This window comes from Esox lucius, chromosome 12, assembly GCF_011004845.1.
Source record: "Esox lucius isolate fEsoLuc1 chromosome 12, fEsoLuc1.pri, whole genome shotgun sequence".
In the NCBI taxonomy this organism is placed as follows: domain Eukaryota; kingdom Metazoa; phylum Chordata; class Actinopteri; order Esociformes; family Esocidae; genus Esox; species Esox lucius.
Window position 1 is genome coordinate 33272578 of NC_047580.1, and position 15982 is coordinate 33288559.

Genomic DNA, 15982 nt, shown 5'->3' on the forward strand with positions numbered 1-15982 from the left:
CTTCCTGCTTAATCTCTTTCCATCCATCCTTCTCCCTTCAGCCCTCTGCGTTCATGTACCCCCCCCCCCCACCCCCCACCCCCCCTTTCACGTGAACCCATCTGGAGATGAGAACAGGGTGCTCTATCTCTGTGGTGAGCTGAGCGCAGTGTTGATGTTTTCGTTGTCATCAGGGGTCAGTGTAAGTTATCCACCTGGACGTCGCCTGTTGGGGTGAATTTAAATATATAGATGGAAAGAATCGTTATTTCATCATCGCTAGTGTTGGCCCAGTGACCCAAAACATTTCCCAGAGCCAGCATGGTATGGGAAGATCTGTTGTTGGGCCGTTAAGCAAGACACTTTAACCCAGCTGCTCTGGATAAGGTTGTCTGCTAAATTGCACAGAGATGGGAATACCATTTCTAACAACGGTGGCGAGCCCAGGCATCAGACAAAACAGCATTGTCGCTATCCCCTACCCAAATAGCCTGGTTCCCATCTGGCCAGTATGGCCAGTGTTTACAAGGCCGTTGTCCTGACAGCAGAAGTAGATCTGAAACCAGGCTAGCTCATGCTTCGTTAGCCCGATGCCAGACAGCCAAAGCCAAGCTAGCTGGCCATGTCTTCATCATGTACTGTGATGATGTGAATACTGCAGTTTTCTGTGGTACTGCCTGCAGGTTGTTTGCAGTATGCTACTGATGTATTGTGGTTAGGCTTACAAATTGTATTTCTGGAAAACAGGTAGGCGTTTTTGGTGAGCCTACCAGAAGGTTATGTTGCTCCCCCAGCGGCCAGTGTGTGACTGATCCCCCCCCCCCCCCGCCCCCATGACCGCTAAGTACATTTAAAAAATACATATTATAGAATATAATACGAGCTCAAACATATTGTCAGTAGACTAAGACTGCAGGACATTTTAACCTTTGACCTTTGTCTCCCCTCTTCCATTGATCCTTACTATTCATCCTTGAGGACTGCTGACAGTAAAACAACAACAATCTCCCTAGCTGATGTAGGTCGAATAGCCGGTGTCGAAATATGCATGTTAGATGTGTTGGGAAGATACCAGTTAGGAAGATACTGCAGGCTCCTAACATAAACTGGGCTGTATTCACTTCAAACCAATTGTTTTATTACTGACAGGTTTTGCAAAAAAAGGACACGTCTTAATTTGTCCCAAAAGAAAAACAGGTTTGACTAAACACTTTACAACTGTTGGTTGAGATGAACACATCCCACTGCTCACAATATTGTTGGATTAATCGGAGTATCTGAAGTATTATTCTCGGCCTCCGGGGGCGTAGTTGGCAGAAGATGCCGTTCTTAACACCAAAGCAGTGGCTCTGATTGTCTAACGAGGTGGGCGTCGTGTTTTGATTATACACCACTAGGGGCGCTGTAATAAAACACCATACTACCACATTCCATCGTAGATCAACTAGATCTCACACATCTAGAGCCGTAATGAACGCTGGATCATCTATACCCGTTATTGTATGTTGCTGCGTGGAGAAGCTGCCGGCCGGGGTCAGTTTCTCTGTGGCGTGTGTTGTGTGGATGGGGAGTTATGCAACTGTTGCAACTGCTGAGCCAAATATAGCGGCCATTAGGGGATTAGATGCACAGGATGGGGCCAGTCAGTGGTGGGGTCTGATGGACACGTCCGCATGCACACAAACACACACTCAACTGAATAAGCTCAGCTTTGTTGTCTTTGTGTAATGACTACACACACAAACACACACACGATCCACTGGAGGACCACTGCCATTAAGAAAACACATGGATGTGCCCGCTGAGGAAAACAGACAGTACAGATGTGGGATCAGATTTAGAGCAGAAGTTGCAACTGCAGGAAAATAATACAGCATCAAAAAAAAGAAAAAGTGGATTAAGATCTGACACCTGTCACATCAACATGCATACCTTGGCGTGTCTGACTGAGTGTGTACTGGCGGGCGATGGGACAGCTTAGCACAACAGGATTAAATATTCATTGGGATCATGAATATTTTAGATCAGGCTCTTCTGTTTATTTATATTCATACGCAGACATTGCTGACCACTAAATACACTCTGGAGGACGAGATTGAACCATATAGTGTCTGTTGATCTGCATGGCTGGTTGTCTGTCTGTCTGTTGATCTGCATGGCTGGTTGTCTTTCTGTCTGATCTGCATGGCTGGTTGTCTGTCTGTCTGTTGATCTGCATGGCTGGTTGTATGTTGATCTGCATGTCTGGTTGTCTTTCTGTCTGATCTGCATGGCTGGTTGTCTGTCTGTCTGTTGATCTGCATGGCTGGTTGTATGTTGATCTGCATGGCTGGTTGTCTGGCTATGGGTACATTCTTTAATTACTTTTTATTTTTATTTATTTTTAATTTCATTATAGCGTCACATCTCTTTCCATCCATCCAATTATATCCACCCTGCCTCCGACTCTGCCTCCGACCCTGACTCTGGCCCTGACTCTGACTCTTCCTCCCACCCAACCTCCGACCCTGACTCTGACCCTGCCTCTGACCCTGTCTCCGACCCTGCCTCTGACCCTGCCTCTGACTCTGACCCTTCCTCCCACCCAACCTCCGACCCTGCCTCCGACCCTGTCTCTGACCCTGCCTCCGACCCTGACTCTGACCCTGCCTCTGACCCTGCCTCCGACCCTGCCTCTGACCCTGCCTCTGACTCTGACCCTTCCTCCCACCCTACCTCCGACCCTGCCTCTGACCCTGCCTCTGACTCTGACCCTTCCTCCCACCCTACCTCCGACCCTGACTCTGACCCTGCCTCTGACCCTGTCTCCGACCCTGCCTCTGACCCTGACTCTGACCCTGTCTCCGACCCTGCCTCCGACCCTGCCCAGTTCCTAAAGCATCTCAGAAGCACACTGAAGACTTTGAGTTTGGTATCAACAATTAGGTTAGCTCAGATCAGCATGAGTGATTTAATCTTATGATAGAACAGTTAAGTGTTTGGGTATCTACTAGCAAAGCTGATAGGCCATGGCTCATCCATGTGAATGCTCCTTTTGTCAACCAGGACTGGTCTGAACTCTGGAAGGACAAACAGCACCTCTAGGGCTGGTTTGGATTGTTGCTGAATACTGTAGTGACCGTGTTCACTGATGACGGTGTTGACTGTGATGACCGTGTTTACTGATGACTGTGTTGACTGATGACGGTGTTGACTGATGACGGTGTTGACTGTGATGACCGTGTTTACTGATGACGGTGTTGACTGTGATGACTGTGTTGACTGATGACGGTGTTGACTGATGACGGTGTTGACTGTGATGACCGTGTTTACTGATGACTGTGTTGACTGTGATGACCGTGTTTACTGATGACGGTGTTGACTGTGATGACTGTGTTGACTGTGATGACTGTGTTGACTGATGACGGTGTTGACATGTCAAGACTGTTGACTGATGACGGTGTTGACTGATGACGGTGTTGACTGATGACGGTGTTGACTGTGATGACCGTGTTTACTGATGACTGTGTTGACTGATGACGGTGTTGACTGATGACGGTGTTGACTGTGATGACTGTGTTGACTGTGATGACTGTGTTGACTGATGACGGTGTTGACTGATGACGGTGTTGACTGATGACGGTGTTGACATGTCAAGACTGTTGACTGATGACGGTGTTGACTGATGACGGTGTTGACATGTCAAGACTGTTGACTGATGACGGTGTTGACTGATGACGGTGTTGACTGATGACGGTGTTGACATGTCAAGACTGTGTTGACTGATGACAGTGTTGACTACAACGACTGATGACGGTGTTGACGGCTGACTGTGATGACTGCCAAACTGGGGAAAAGCTTTCAGGTTGACAACAAGAACGTTTGACTTCTGGTATGTGGAATGGTACTTAAATGCAACTTTAATATTTTTTAGTGTACAACTTAAGTGGTACAGAAATCAAACCCTTTAGGTAAACTTTTTGGCTTCGGCTGTGGAGAAAAAAAAGCTTACTTAAAAGGAGAATGACTGTTCAGGTGCAGACTAGCAGAAAATAACACTCTCCCCACTCTCTCCGTCCCCTTCCCCCTGACTTCCTCATTCTAGTTGAATCCCGTGGTTCCCGCCACCTGTTGACTTCCCAGCATTCCTTGCCAGGGATCCCGGGGGCACTCAAACAGACTATTGACCTGCGAACCTCCATGGACGGCAAATACAAGGAGATCGCAGAGGTGAGAGGAGATGCTCGTTCAACAACACCATTGTCGACACACAAGTGAATGAACTGCATTAAATACATCAGGCTTGATGAAACAAAAACAAATGTTGTACTTGTTCTGAGGCAAGCCAACCGCTGTGTGTCCTTGTGCTCATGCAGGAGCTGTTCTCTCGCAGCATAGCGGAGAGTGACATGCTCCTCAGCGCCCCCTATGAGTTCCCAGAGGACAGCCCCATCGAACAGCTGGAGGAGAGACGACAACGCCTGGAGAGACAGATCAGCCAGGATGTCAAGTGAGGGGTGGATGGCAAAGAGAGATGGGGGAGGGAGGGAGGGAGGGAGAGGATGAGAGAGATGGAGGGGGAGTCACTAGACAACTTCCTGGCTGTGCCATGTCAAGGTTTCTAAGTGGTTTTATGGTATTTCTTTCAGGTTTGAGCCCGATATCCTCCTCCGGGCCAAACAGGAGTTCATGAAGATTGACAGCGCTACAGACCTAGAGTAAGTACAGACGGCTGCATGCAATGAAACCCGGGTTGAATCTTGTTTGGTCGGATCAAGTTTCAGATCAGTCTCTCCCTTTCCCTCTGTCTTCTGTCAGGTCCCTGAAAGAGCAGAACCAGGCATTCATGGACCTGTACCCAAAGGAGAAAGAGAGAGAAGGAGAGAATGAGTACCAACGGGTCTCCATCTCTGGAGAGGAGAAATGTGGGGTAGGTCACAGCAGTACCCCCCAGGAAAAGCCTCTGTTCCACATCCTGCTGTCGGTACCTTGAGCAAGGCACTTTAAGCCCTAAAAAAAAAAAACTTGTCCGGTGACATAGCCCATGTGATCTGGAAACGGACAACAAGAAATCAGGTCCAATTACTGAACTTTGACCCTGTTATTCTGCCCCGGTCCAGGTTCCCTTCACGGACCTGCTGGATGCGGCTAGGTGTGTTGTCAAGGCCCTGTTCATCAGGGAGAAGTACATCGGACTGTCCATGCAGGGCTTCTGCCGGACCACGGCGCGCTACCTGGAGGAGCTGAGTGACCGACCGCTGGATATGGGGATCTACGAGGAGATTCCGGAGACTTCCGTCACGGCAGGTAGGATATGCTACACACACACACACACACACACACACGCACACACACACACGCACGGTACCATGTGATGTACTCTATTTCTTGCCGTTTGATTTCGGCTCCAGGAAACTCTCATGGTTCGTCTGTTCTCCTCTTCCCACAGTAACACATACTGCATTTCCTACAGTCATTGCATGCATTTAAAAATAAAAAAAATAAAAATAAATATAATAGAAACGTTTCATTATTATAATTTAAGAGGAGCCATTGTCACTCAGCCAATTATTATGCCTGGAAGGAACTAAATGTTTCATGATCATAAGTCATTTTCACACGCCATCTGCTCTAGCTCCTACCAGAAAAGAACTGTCAGTCAACGTAAAGGCTGAGAGAATTATCGCCAGTGAAGCAGCGTATAAGTTGTTAATGTTTGACACGGCACCAGCAGCAGGTTTACCAAATGACCTCTTAACTGCTGGCCGTGGCTGTGGAGCGAGAGGAAGAGTTTCTGCATCGAAGCGCTCCTGCTCCGCCTCATTGTACTTCACTCTGCTCTTCCATTTGACTGTCTGTTTGCGCTCTGCTCTTCCATTTGACTGTCTGTTTGCGGCTCTGCTCTTCCATTTGACTGTCTGTTTGCGCTCTGCTCTTCCATTTGACTGTCTGTTTGCGGCTCTGCTCTTCCATTTGACTGTCTGTTTGCGCTCTGCTCTTCCATTTGACTGTCTGTTTGCGGCTCTGCTCTTCCATTTGACTGTCTGTTTGCGGCTCTGCTCTTCCATTTGACTGTCTGTTTGCAGCTCTGCCCTTCCATTTGACTGTCTGTTTGCGCTCTGCTCTTCCATTTGACTGTCTGTTTGCGGCTCTGCTCTTCCATTTGACTGTCTGTTTGCGGCTCTGCTCTTCCATTTGACTGTCTGTTTGCGGCTCTGCTCTTCCATTTGACTGTCTGTTTGCGGCTCTGCTCTTCCATTTGACTGTCTGTTTGCGGCTCTGCTCTTCCATTTGACTGTCTGTTTGCGGCTCTGCTCTTCCATTTGACTGTCTGTTTGCGGCTCTGCTCTTCCATTTTACTGTGTTTGCGGCTCTGCTCTTCCATTTGACTGTCTGTTTGCGGCTCTGCTCTTCCATTTGACTGTCTGTTTGCGCTCTGCTCTTCCATTTGACTGTCTGTTTGGATGGCTTTTCTTCCAGACCTGGACCAGACAGTGCACCCTCCGGTCTCGGCCACCCACCCCTACGAGAACCTGGACCCGGCCTCCATGCCTCCGGATGTCGGCTACGGCTGCAAGATGGTGGACGGCGTCGTCCACATCTACACCGACAAGGACACCATGGACAAGTGAGACGGACATCTGACCATCAGCAGAAGGCTTTCTAAAGCCTCGTAAAGCCTTATGACCTGCGACGAGGCTACATACCTGCATGCTTTGTATTAACTGTTGCTATGACTTTAAACATGCTAATATTGTTCCCTCCAGACATTATTTGGGACATTATTTGGCTTTCAGCTGCGTTCGTCTTGGCTGTTGGTGTCAGATTTGTTTTTCTCGTCAGGTCCACAGAACTAGACCTCCCCTACCCAGACCTGCAGGAGTACATTGCTGACATGAATGTCATGATGGCCCTCATCATCAACGGTCCTGTGTGAGTACGGCGCCCTCTCGGGTTCAGACCACGCGTCTACCGCGAGGGGCGGGGTTGTCCCGAGTGCCAAGTGTTTCCCGGGCCTGACGCCATTACAACGACAGACCGCCGCAGGCTGTCTGTAACCACTGAGTGGAGCCGCTGAATCTGGGTTTGTGTTTGTTTTCCTGTCTTCGCAGGAAGTCATTCTGTTACCGTCGGTTACAGTATCTGAGTTCTAAGTTCCAGATGCACATCCTGCTGAATGAAATGAAGGAGCTGGCCGCCCAGAAGAAGGTTCCTCACAGAGACTTCTACAACATACGCAAGGTGAGCTAGCCTTGTAACCCAAACCCTACGCTCTACAAGGACGCGATGCCTGGAGGAGCTTTTAAGGGGTTTTCTTTCAACAGTGAGTGAACCCATGAACATTCTTCAAACATCCTTCCATTTTTACTTGGATCCTCAAAAAAAGACAATTCCCAGTAAATTCCCTTTGGACATGAGCTACATTTCCTGAGCACTATGAACAACACCAGCACACGGTCACTGGCCTCTAGTCTGTAAAAGTGCCTGTCTGTGACCCAGGTTGACACCCTGTCTTTGTCTGTGACCCAGGTTGACACCATGTCTTTGTCTGTGACCCAGGTTGACACCCTGTCTGTGACCCAGGTTGACACCCTGTCTTTGTCTGTGACCCAGGTTGACACCCTGTCTGTGACCCAGGTTGACACCCTGTCTGTGACCCAGGTTGACGCCGTCTGTGACCCAGGTTGACGCCGTCTGTGACCCAGGTTGACACCCTGTCTGTGACCCAGGTTGACACCCTGTCTGTGACCCAGGTTGACACCCTGTCTGTGACCCAGGTTGACACCCTGTCTTTGTCTGTGACCCAGGTTGACACCCTGTCTTTGTCTGTGACCCAGGTTGACACCCTGTCTGTGACCCAGGTTGACACCCTGTCTGTGACCCAGGTTGACACCCTGTCTGTGACCCAGGTTGACGCCGTCTGTGACCCAGGTTGACGCCGTCTGTGACCCAGGTTGACACTCTGTCTGTGACCCAGGTTAACACCCTGTCTTTGTCTGTGACCCAGGTTGACACCATGTCTTTGTCTGTGACCCAGGTTGACGCCGTCTGTGACCCAGGTTGACACCCTGTCTGTGACCCAGGTTGACACCCTGTCTGTGACCCAGGTTGACACCCTGTCTGTGACCCAGGTTGACGGCGTCTGTGACCCAGGTTGACGCCGTCTGTGACCCAGGTTGACGCCGTCTGTGACCCAGGTTGACACCCTGTCTGTGACCCAGGTTGACGCCGTCTGTGACCCAGGTTGACACCCTGTCTGTGACCCAGGTTGACACCCTGTCTTTGTCTGTGACCCAGGTTGACACCCATATCCACGCCTCGTCCTGCATGAACCAGAAACACCTGCTAAGGTTCATCAAGCGGGCCATGAAGAAGTATCCTGGGGAGATCGTCCACGTGGAAAAGGGGAAGGGGCAGACCCTTATGGAGGTTTTCGAAACCATGAACCTCACGGCCTTCGACCTGAGTGTTGACACACTAGACATGCACGCTGTGAGTGGAGGGGGAGGGGCGAGGGGAGGTGGAGGGCGGGGGGAGGGGGAGTGCGGGGGGAGGGGTAAGGACAGACAGATGGTAGAGAAGGGGTTGGAGACTAGGAGGAGACAGGGACAAGGAGGGACTATGGACTAGGAGGAGATGGTTAGTGGAAAAGGGGGAGGTACTAGGAGGAGACAGTAGGTGGAAGGGGGGGGCTAGGAGGAGACAGTAGGTGGAAGGGGGGGGGGTTAGGAGGAGACAGTAGGTGGAAGGGGGGGGGGGCTAGGAGGAGACAGTAGGTGAAAAGGGGGGCCTAGGAGGAGACAGTAGGTGGGAAGGGGGGGGGGGGGCTAGGAGGAGATAGTTGGTGGAAAAGGACAGAGAAAGCAGATTGTAAAAAGGTTGTCAAACATGAGCACACATCAAGGGAAGGTCAATGGAGAAAGATAGAATGGATATTTTAAAAGACGTGATGACTTGATAGACAGATGGCAGAAAGGCAGTGTTACACTGAGTCAGAACGGAGCCTTTCCTCTTCCCAGGATCGCAACACTTTCCATCGCTTTGACAAGTTTAACTCCAAATACAACCCCATCGGAGAATCCATCCTAAGAGAGATCTTCATCAAGACAGACAACCACGTGGAGGGCAAATACTTTGGACACATCATCAAGGTGAGTAATGCAGTATTAAGCAGAACAGAGCCTGTGACCCGGTTTGAATTCTTCTTCATTCACCTCCTTCCTCCCTTAACCCCTTCCTTGAAGTAATCATCTGACAACTGAATCGGTCTCTTTTTCATTTTGCTGCTTTGACGAAAATGTCAGATTGTTGTTTACTTCCTGGAAGGGAACGGAGATGGACAGGTTGTTTTGGAGTACATAAACAGGCCCATTTTCCTAACATATCGTTTGAGTCTGTTCACGTCCTGATTTCACTCCCGGGTGATGTCCAAGAGTTGGAATGAGAGCTCAAACACATCCGTTACAAGGCTGGTATCATGATACGTCATGATAGAGCGGCGTCGTATTGTAACGTCCCATAGTACCTGTCGCCCCCTGGTGACCGGCGAGTGCCTCTTCTCCGACCCCCAGGAGGTGATGGCCGACCTGGAGGAGAGCAAGTACCAGAACGTGGAGCTGCGTCTGTCCATCTACGGCCGCTGCAGGGATGAATGGGACAAGCTGGCTGTGTGGGCGGTCAAACACCAGGTGTACTCCAACAACGTCCGCTGGCTGGTGCAGGTGCCCAGGCTCTTGTGAGTACAGGAACCTGGGTTCAGCTGGAACCTGTGTCTTCTGTGGCCTCTTTGCCTTTTCAATCAATCAGTCAGTCAATCAATCAGTCAAATGTATTCATAAAGCCCTTTTTACATCAGCAGTTGTCCCTAAGTACTTTTACAAAACACCCAGCCTGAAACCCCAAGGAGCAAGCAACAACAGTGTTGAAGCACAGAGGCTAGGAAAAACTCCCTAAGAGGGACCGAAATTTAGGAAGAACCCTATAGAGGAACCAGGCTCGGTGGGGTGACCAGTCTTCTTCTGACTGTGCCGGGGGTGAACATTTTAAGAGTACAAGTTGTAATAATTAGTAAATGTATTTACCTTTTGTACGTTCCTAAGCATTAACAACTCTGGGGCCTTACCTCAACCCTTGACCACCTAGGAAGTGTTTTCCGTACCTTGGGGGGTTTGGGTGACCATGGGCAATTTGGCAGTAGCTGCATGTTGCCTTTAGACTTTTACATTTTTTGTCAGTATGCCGTGTGTAGATTGATGAGTGAAAAAACAAAACAAGTTAATACATTTTTAATTAGGGCTTTAACGTAAGAAAACGTGGAAAAGGTGAAGGGGTCTGAGAACCTTCTGAAGGCACCGTACGTGCATCTCAGATCCTCCCCAGTGCCATTGTCTCTCAGTCTCTTCACATGTGTCTGATGAAGCGGTGCGGGTGTCTCTCCTTACAGTGACGTCTACCACACCAAGAAACAGCTGAGCAACTTCCAAGAGCTGCTGGAGAACATCTTCCTGCCTCTGTTTGAGGTGTCCATCAACCCCGCCAGCCACCCCGAGCTGCACCTGTTTCTGCAACACGTGAGTCGCCCATGACTTCCGCCTCAGTGCCTCAGACGATATTTGCTGTGTTTACCGTGAATGGGAACGTCACAAGCGCTGCAACGTTGCCTTTAATAGGAGCGACGCCAATAACAGCATGTGATTGGGTTGAATCCCTACATGTGGAGTTTGTCCGCCACAATCCGGCAGAACACCTCTCTGAAAAATAACGTCAATCCATGTTTGAGGACGTCCATTCTCACCGATCTACAGATTTTTCGAGGGGGGGAGGGGCCTTCGCAAGGTCTTCTGTAGGTCAGTCAATCCGCTCAGCTCATTAACAGCGACTGACAATGACGGTGACAACTGTGTGTGTGTGTGTTGGTGTGTGTTGGTTCAGGTGGTGGGCTTTGACAGTGTGGACGATGAGTCCAAGCCGGAGCAACACTGCTTCAACATGGACAGTCCCCTGCCTGTCAGCTGGACAGAGGAGGACAACCCCCCCTACTCCTACTACCTCTACTACATGTACTCCAACATGGCCGTGCTCAACCACCTGCGCAGGTAAGTGACAGCCCGCACGTACGTGTACAGGTACTGGGCCACGCGGCAATGCAGCGTTGATCTTCCCTGGAGACCTAACTACTGTGGGTTCGCTCTACAATAACTCCAAAAGAGATACCTACCGTCCAGTCATGGATCAGAAGAGATGTCTACCGTCCAGTTATGGGTCAGAAGAGATGTCTACCGTCCAGTCATGGATCAGAAGAGATGTCTACCGTCCAGTCATGGATCAGAAGAGATGTCTACCGTCCAGTTATGGATCAGAAGAGATGTCTACCGTCCAGTTATGGATCAGAAGAGATGTCTACTGTCCAGTCATGGGTCATACGGACGTACCCACCGTCCAGTCATGGGTCATACGGACGTACCCACCGTCCAGTCATGGGTCATACGGACGTACCCACCGTCCAGTCATGGGTCATACGGACGTAGCCACCGTCCAGTCATGGGTCATACGGACGTACCAACCGTCCAGTCATGGGTCATACGGACGTACCCACCGTCCAGTCATGGGTCATACGGACGTACCCACCGTCCAGTCATGGGTCATATAGACGTACCCACGGTCCAGTCATGGGTCATACGGACGTACCCACCGTCCAGTCATGGGTCATACGGACGTACCCACCGTCCAGTCATGGGTCATACGGACGTACCCACCGTCCAGTCATGGGTCATACGGACGTACCCACCGTCCAGTCATGGGTCATACGGACGTAGCCACCGTCCAGTCATGGGTCATACGGACGTAGCCACCGTCCAGTCATGGGTCATACGGACGTTCCCACCGTCCAGTCATGGGTCATACGGACGTACCCACCGTCCAGTCATGGGTCATACGGACGTACCCACCGTCCAGTCATGGGTCATACGGACGTACCCACCGTCCAGTCATGGGTCATACGGACGTAGCCACCGTCCAGTCATGGGTCATACGGACGTAGCCACCGTCCAGTCATGGGTCATACGGACGTAGCCACCGTCCAGTCATGGGTCATACGGACGTACCCACCGTCCAGTCATGGGTCATACGGACGTACCCACCGTCCAGTCATGGGTCATACGGACGTAGCCACCAGGGGCTTCCAACAGTTTAAAGTGGTCAAATTGGCGAAGAGAGCTTCCCTCTCTGTGATCCTGAGCTAGATGTCTCCTGCTAGAGAGTAGATGCAGGTCCCATTCACACCATCCCTGTGGTTAAACCATTTGCAACCGACCAATAGATCTACCGGCAATCCATCAGTCAACTGTTTTACTTTTGTTTGTCAGCCATGTCCAAGTTTATATGTTAAACAATATGTTAAAAGGTGTTCTCTTCACGTTTTTCTTTCTCCAACATGGATGTGCATGTGCTAAATGTGTTTTAATTAACCGATCTACCAATGAAACAGTGTGTGTGTGTTTTTGTGTGTGTTTGTTTGTTTGTTCCAGGCAGAGGGGTTTCAACACGTTGGTTCTACGTCCTCACTGCGGGGAGGCGGGGCCAATCCACCATCTGGTCTCCGGTTTCATGTTGTCGGAGAACATCTCCCACGGACTGCTGCTCAGGAAGGTACTGAGAACCTCAGCACATACGACTGAGTCATCCACAGTGATTTAATATACAGAAGATAACCTCCTCTCTTCACCTCCTCTCCTCTTTCCTTTCATCTCCCATCTCCTCCCTCCTCTCTTCACCTCCTCTCCTCTTTCCTTTCATCTCCCATCTCCTCCCACCTCTCCTCTCTCCTTACATCTCTCTTCTCCCATCTCCTCCCACCTCTCCTCTCTCCTTACATCTCTCTTCTCCCATCTCCTCCCTCCTCTCCTCTCTCCTTACATCTCTCTTCTCCCATCTCCTCCCACCTCTCCTCTCTCCTTACATCTCTCTTCTCCCATCTCCTCCCTCCTCTCCTCTCTCCTTACATCTCTCTTCTCCCATCTCCTCCCTCCTCTCCTCTCTCCTTACATCTCTCTTCTCCCATCTCCTCCCACCTCTCCTCTCTCCTTACATCTCTTCTCCCATCTCCTCCCTCCTCTCCTCTCTCCTTGCATCTCTCTTCTCCCATCTCCTCCCACCTCTCCTCTCTCCTTACATCTCTTCTCCCATCTCCTCCCTCCTCTCCTCTCTCCTTACATCTCTCTTCTCCCATCTCCTCACACCCCTCCTCTCTCCTTACATCTCTCTTCTCCCATCTCCTCCCTCCTCTCCTCTCTCCTTAAATCTCTCTTCTCCCATCTCTCATCTCCTCCCTGCTCTTCTGCTACCCTCCAGGCTCCTGTGCTGCAGTATCTGTACTACCTGGCTCAGATCGGCATTGCCATGTCTCCTCTAAGCAACAACAGCCTGTTCCTCAGCTACCACCGTAACCCCCTGCCAGAGTATCTGTCCAGAGGCCTCGTGGTGTCTCTGTCCACTGACGACCCCCTGCAGTTCCACTTCACGAAGGTAGGTGGCGTTAAATGACTGCCGCTCAGGGCATGAGACAGAGTTTCTGGCCTTAGACAATGCAACATATATTTTGTGCAGAACTTAAGATTATTCAGGGGGTAAATAAGGCCTCTGATGGTAGACACAGGTTCACTAAATGTTTGACAGCTTGTCTCTGATGAAGATGAAGATGGTAAAAAAAGGTACATTTAGGTGTACAAGGATGAGGACGTGAATAGAAACGCGGCGTGTTAGGTTTAGGATGTTTAGGATTTCATTGGGATCACCAGAATCTACCAGCAGCTACGCTTTCTGTGGTGGAAAACATTACGAACTCAGCGCGCCACCAACCCCATCATGGAGTCTGCGGACGACGTCACAGCTGTCAAACAAAGAGGACTCATCCTGCCGGGAAGCGCTGAGAAACCCGGCGGACAACCACCTCACGCTCAACGTCTGCAAAACAGAGCAGATGATGGTCGACTTCAGTAAGCTGAGGGATGGAACACGCCCACGGTCCATCAACAGATCCACTGTAGAAGGAGTCAGCAGGTTCTCTCCACTCACGCTGTGGGTTTGGCTGCTTGTCGAGGACATTCATGTTAATCGGGTTCCTATGGGTGGGCCTCCTCTCGTTCCAGGAGCCCCTGATGGAGGAGTACAGCATCGCTGCTCAGGTGTGGAAGTTGAGCTCCTGTGACATGTGTGAGCTGGCCCGGAACAGTGTCCTGATGAGCGGCTTCTCCCACAAGGTACTGCCCCCAAGACCATAGGCGGAAATCCCGGAGGGACGGGGGGGACATGACCCCCCCCCCCCCATTCAGGGGAAAACTGTGGTTTGCCCTCCCCCTTATATCAATGTAAACATAACGGTGTAATTCCAATAATAGTAATAAGACACAATGTAAGCACTTTTAAGCTGATTATAGACACTTAATAGCGCGTTTAAGTTTAAAAAAACTGCGACACCCCCGCCGCCCCCTCAGCACTCTGCACTCTGCAGGGGCACCCTGTGTGTGGGAATCTGACAGTTTGTTGTTGGTGGTTGACTTTCAGTAAGTGGTTCAAACACAGGATATGTTAGACCTTTTTTTTCCTTTTCTAACCGTCACCAGCCTTCATTTTCTCTGCATTGAATTACAGGTCACTTGTTATGTAAGCTAGCGGGTTAGCTGACGTTAGCTAGCAAGGACAGGGAAAGTCAGGTGGGGTGTGGGCGTTGGCAGCAGCTTGATCTGCAACACAACCGGGAGTACTTTGGACAGGGACAGACGTGAGTCATTTGGACCTGGCAGTCCTGAGCTGTTGTCCAAGGTCTCATGTCCTCCTTAAGGTTACACAAGACAGAAGGAAAGCCAGCGAGAACATTCCTAGGACTTACCCTCGTCACATAAACTAACGCAACGTAAACATTTGGGGACCGAAGTCCGACCGATCAGATGTATTTTACACAGCCCTTATCACAAAGTCACCACCCAAAATGTGCATTCCCTCAACAACCTTCTCCTCTCAGGTGAAAAGCTATTGGCTGGGACCTCACTACATCAAGGAAGGCCAGGAGGGCAATGACATCCGACGCACCAACGTGCCCGACATCCGCGTGGCGTACCGCTACGAGACCATGTGCGAGGAGCTCAACCTCATCACCCAGGCCATACGCACAGACGAGCTGGAGACCATCACCGAGGAGGAGGGCAGCCTCTGCATGGGGCCCTGTGTAGGGGGGCGGAGCTAAGAGGAGGGTGGACGGAGCAACGTAGGCGCGTGGTGGGGCCTGTGTGTGTGGGGGAGGGGGCTAAGAGGTGGGTGGAGCAAAGTCTTCACATTGGGGGCCTGTGTAGGGGGGCGGAGCTAAGAGGAGGCTGGGCGGACAGGAGTTTTGTGTGTTGGGCTTGTAGAGGGGAGCTGGGGCAGAGAGGAAGGCAGGTAGTCGGGTGGGGGGGGGGGGGGGCTGAGACTATTGCCTTGTTCATGTGCAATTCGGGAACTAGTTACCTCTGACAATTCCTACATGCTAACCGGTTGAAGCTATGTGCGTGCCTCGCTCAACCAATTAGCAATTTGGGCATTTCCAAGATTCCTCATTTGAAAAGCGTAAATGGCGGCGCACGCCAAGCCGGCAAAGCACATGCTGCAGAACAGACGCCCAATAATGGCTTGTTTATAAGAGATGCTGAGAGGATACGGATACCTCAGCAGACCTTGGTTTGCTAAAACAGTGGATATACATACAGTACCATGAAGATATGTCTGCATTCAGGTCATATCTGTCCATAATGTAACGTATAGCAAGGAAAAGAATGGAACATACAGTATATATATATATTTTATTAAAGTATATAAAGCACCTGGAGCAGACAGACAGTGGCAGTTTACAGTTCAGTAATAGAAAGGACTGTGTAAGAGTGGTTCAGTCACTAGAGATGGCCAGTGTTGAAGAACAAACCTGTTTTGTTCAAGTTACTTGTGCTTTGCGCTGTCCGATGTTGTGACTTTCTTTTGTATGATTCTTACTGTG

At 50.3% G+C, this 15982-nt stretch overlaps 1 protein-coding gene across 5 annotated transcripts in view; it reads left to right on the forward strand.

The window, feature by feature from the left end:
* Positions 1-15370, forward strand: part of ampd2b (adenosine monophosphate deaminase 2b) — a 28577-nt gene extending 13207 nt beyond the window's left edge. For 2 of the 5 annotated variants that reach the window (XM_034296162.1, XM_029123870.2), the window contains 17 exons: positions 4064-4188; positions 4335-4468; positions 4608-4676; positions 4777-4888; positions 5079-5265; positions 6439-6586; positions 6802-6891; positions 7071-7200; positions 8257-8451; positions 8979-9110; positions 9531-9694; positions 10403-10529; positions 10891-11054; positions 12486-12606; positions 13309-13482; positions 14106-14216; positions 14978-15370. In XM_034296162.1, coding sequence (XP_034152053.1) covers positions 4064-4188; positions 4335-4468; positions 4608-4676; positions 4777-4888; positions 5079-5265; positions 6439-6586; positions 6802-6891; positions 7071-7200; positions 8257-8451; positions 8979-9110; positions 9531-9694; positions 10403-10529; positions 10891-11054; positions 12486-12606; positions 13309-13482; positions 14106-14216; positions 14978-15199 — 2405 coding nt within the window. In that variant the 3' untranslated portion in view covers positions 15200-15370. The other 3 variants (XM_029123868.2, XM_034296163.1, XM_029123869.2) reach the window with 3 other exon arrangements.
* The last annotated feature ends 612 nt before the right edge of the window (positions 15371-15982 follow it).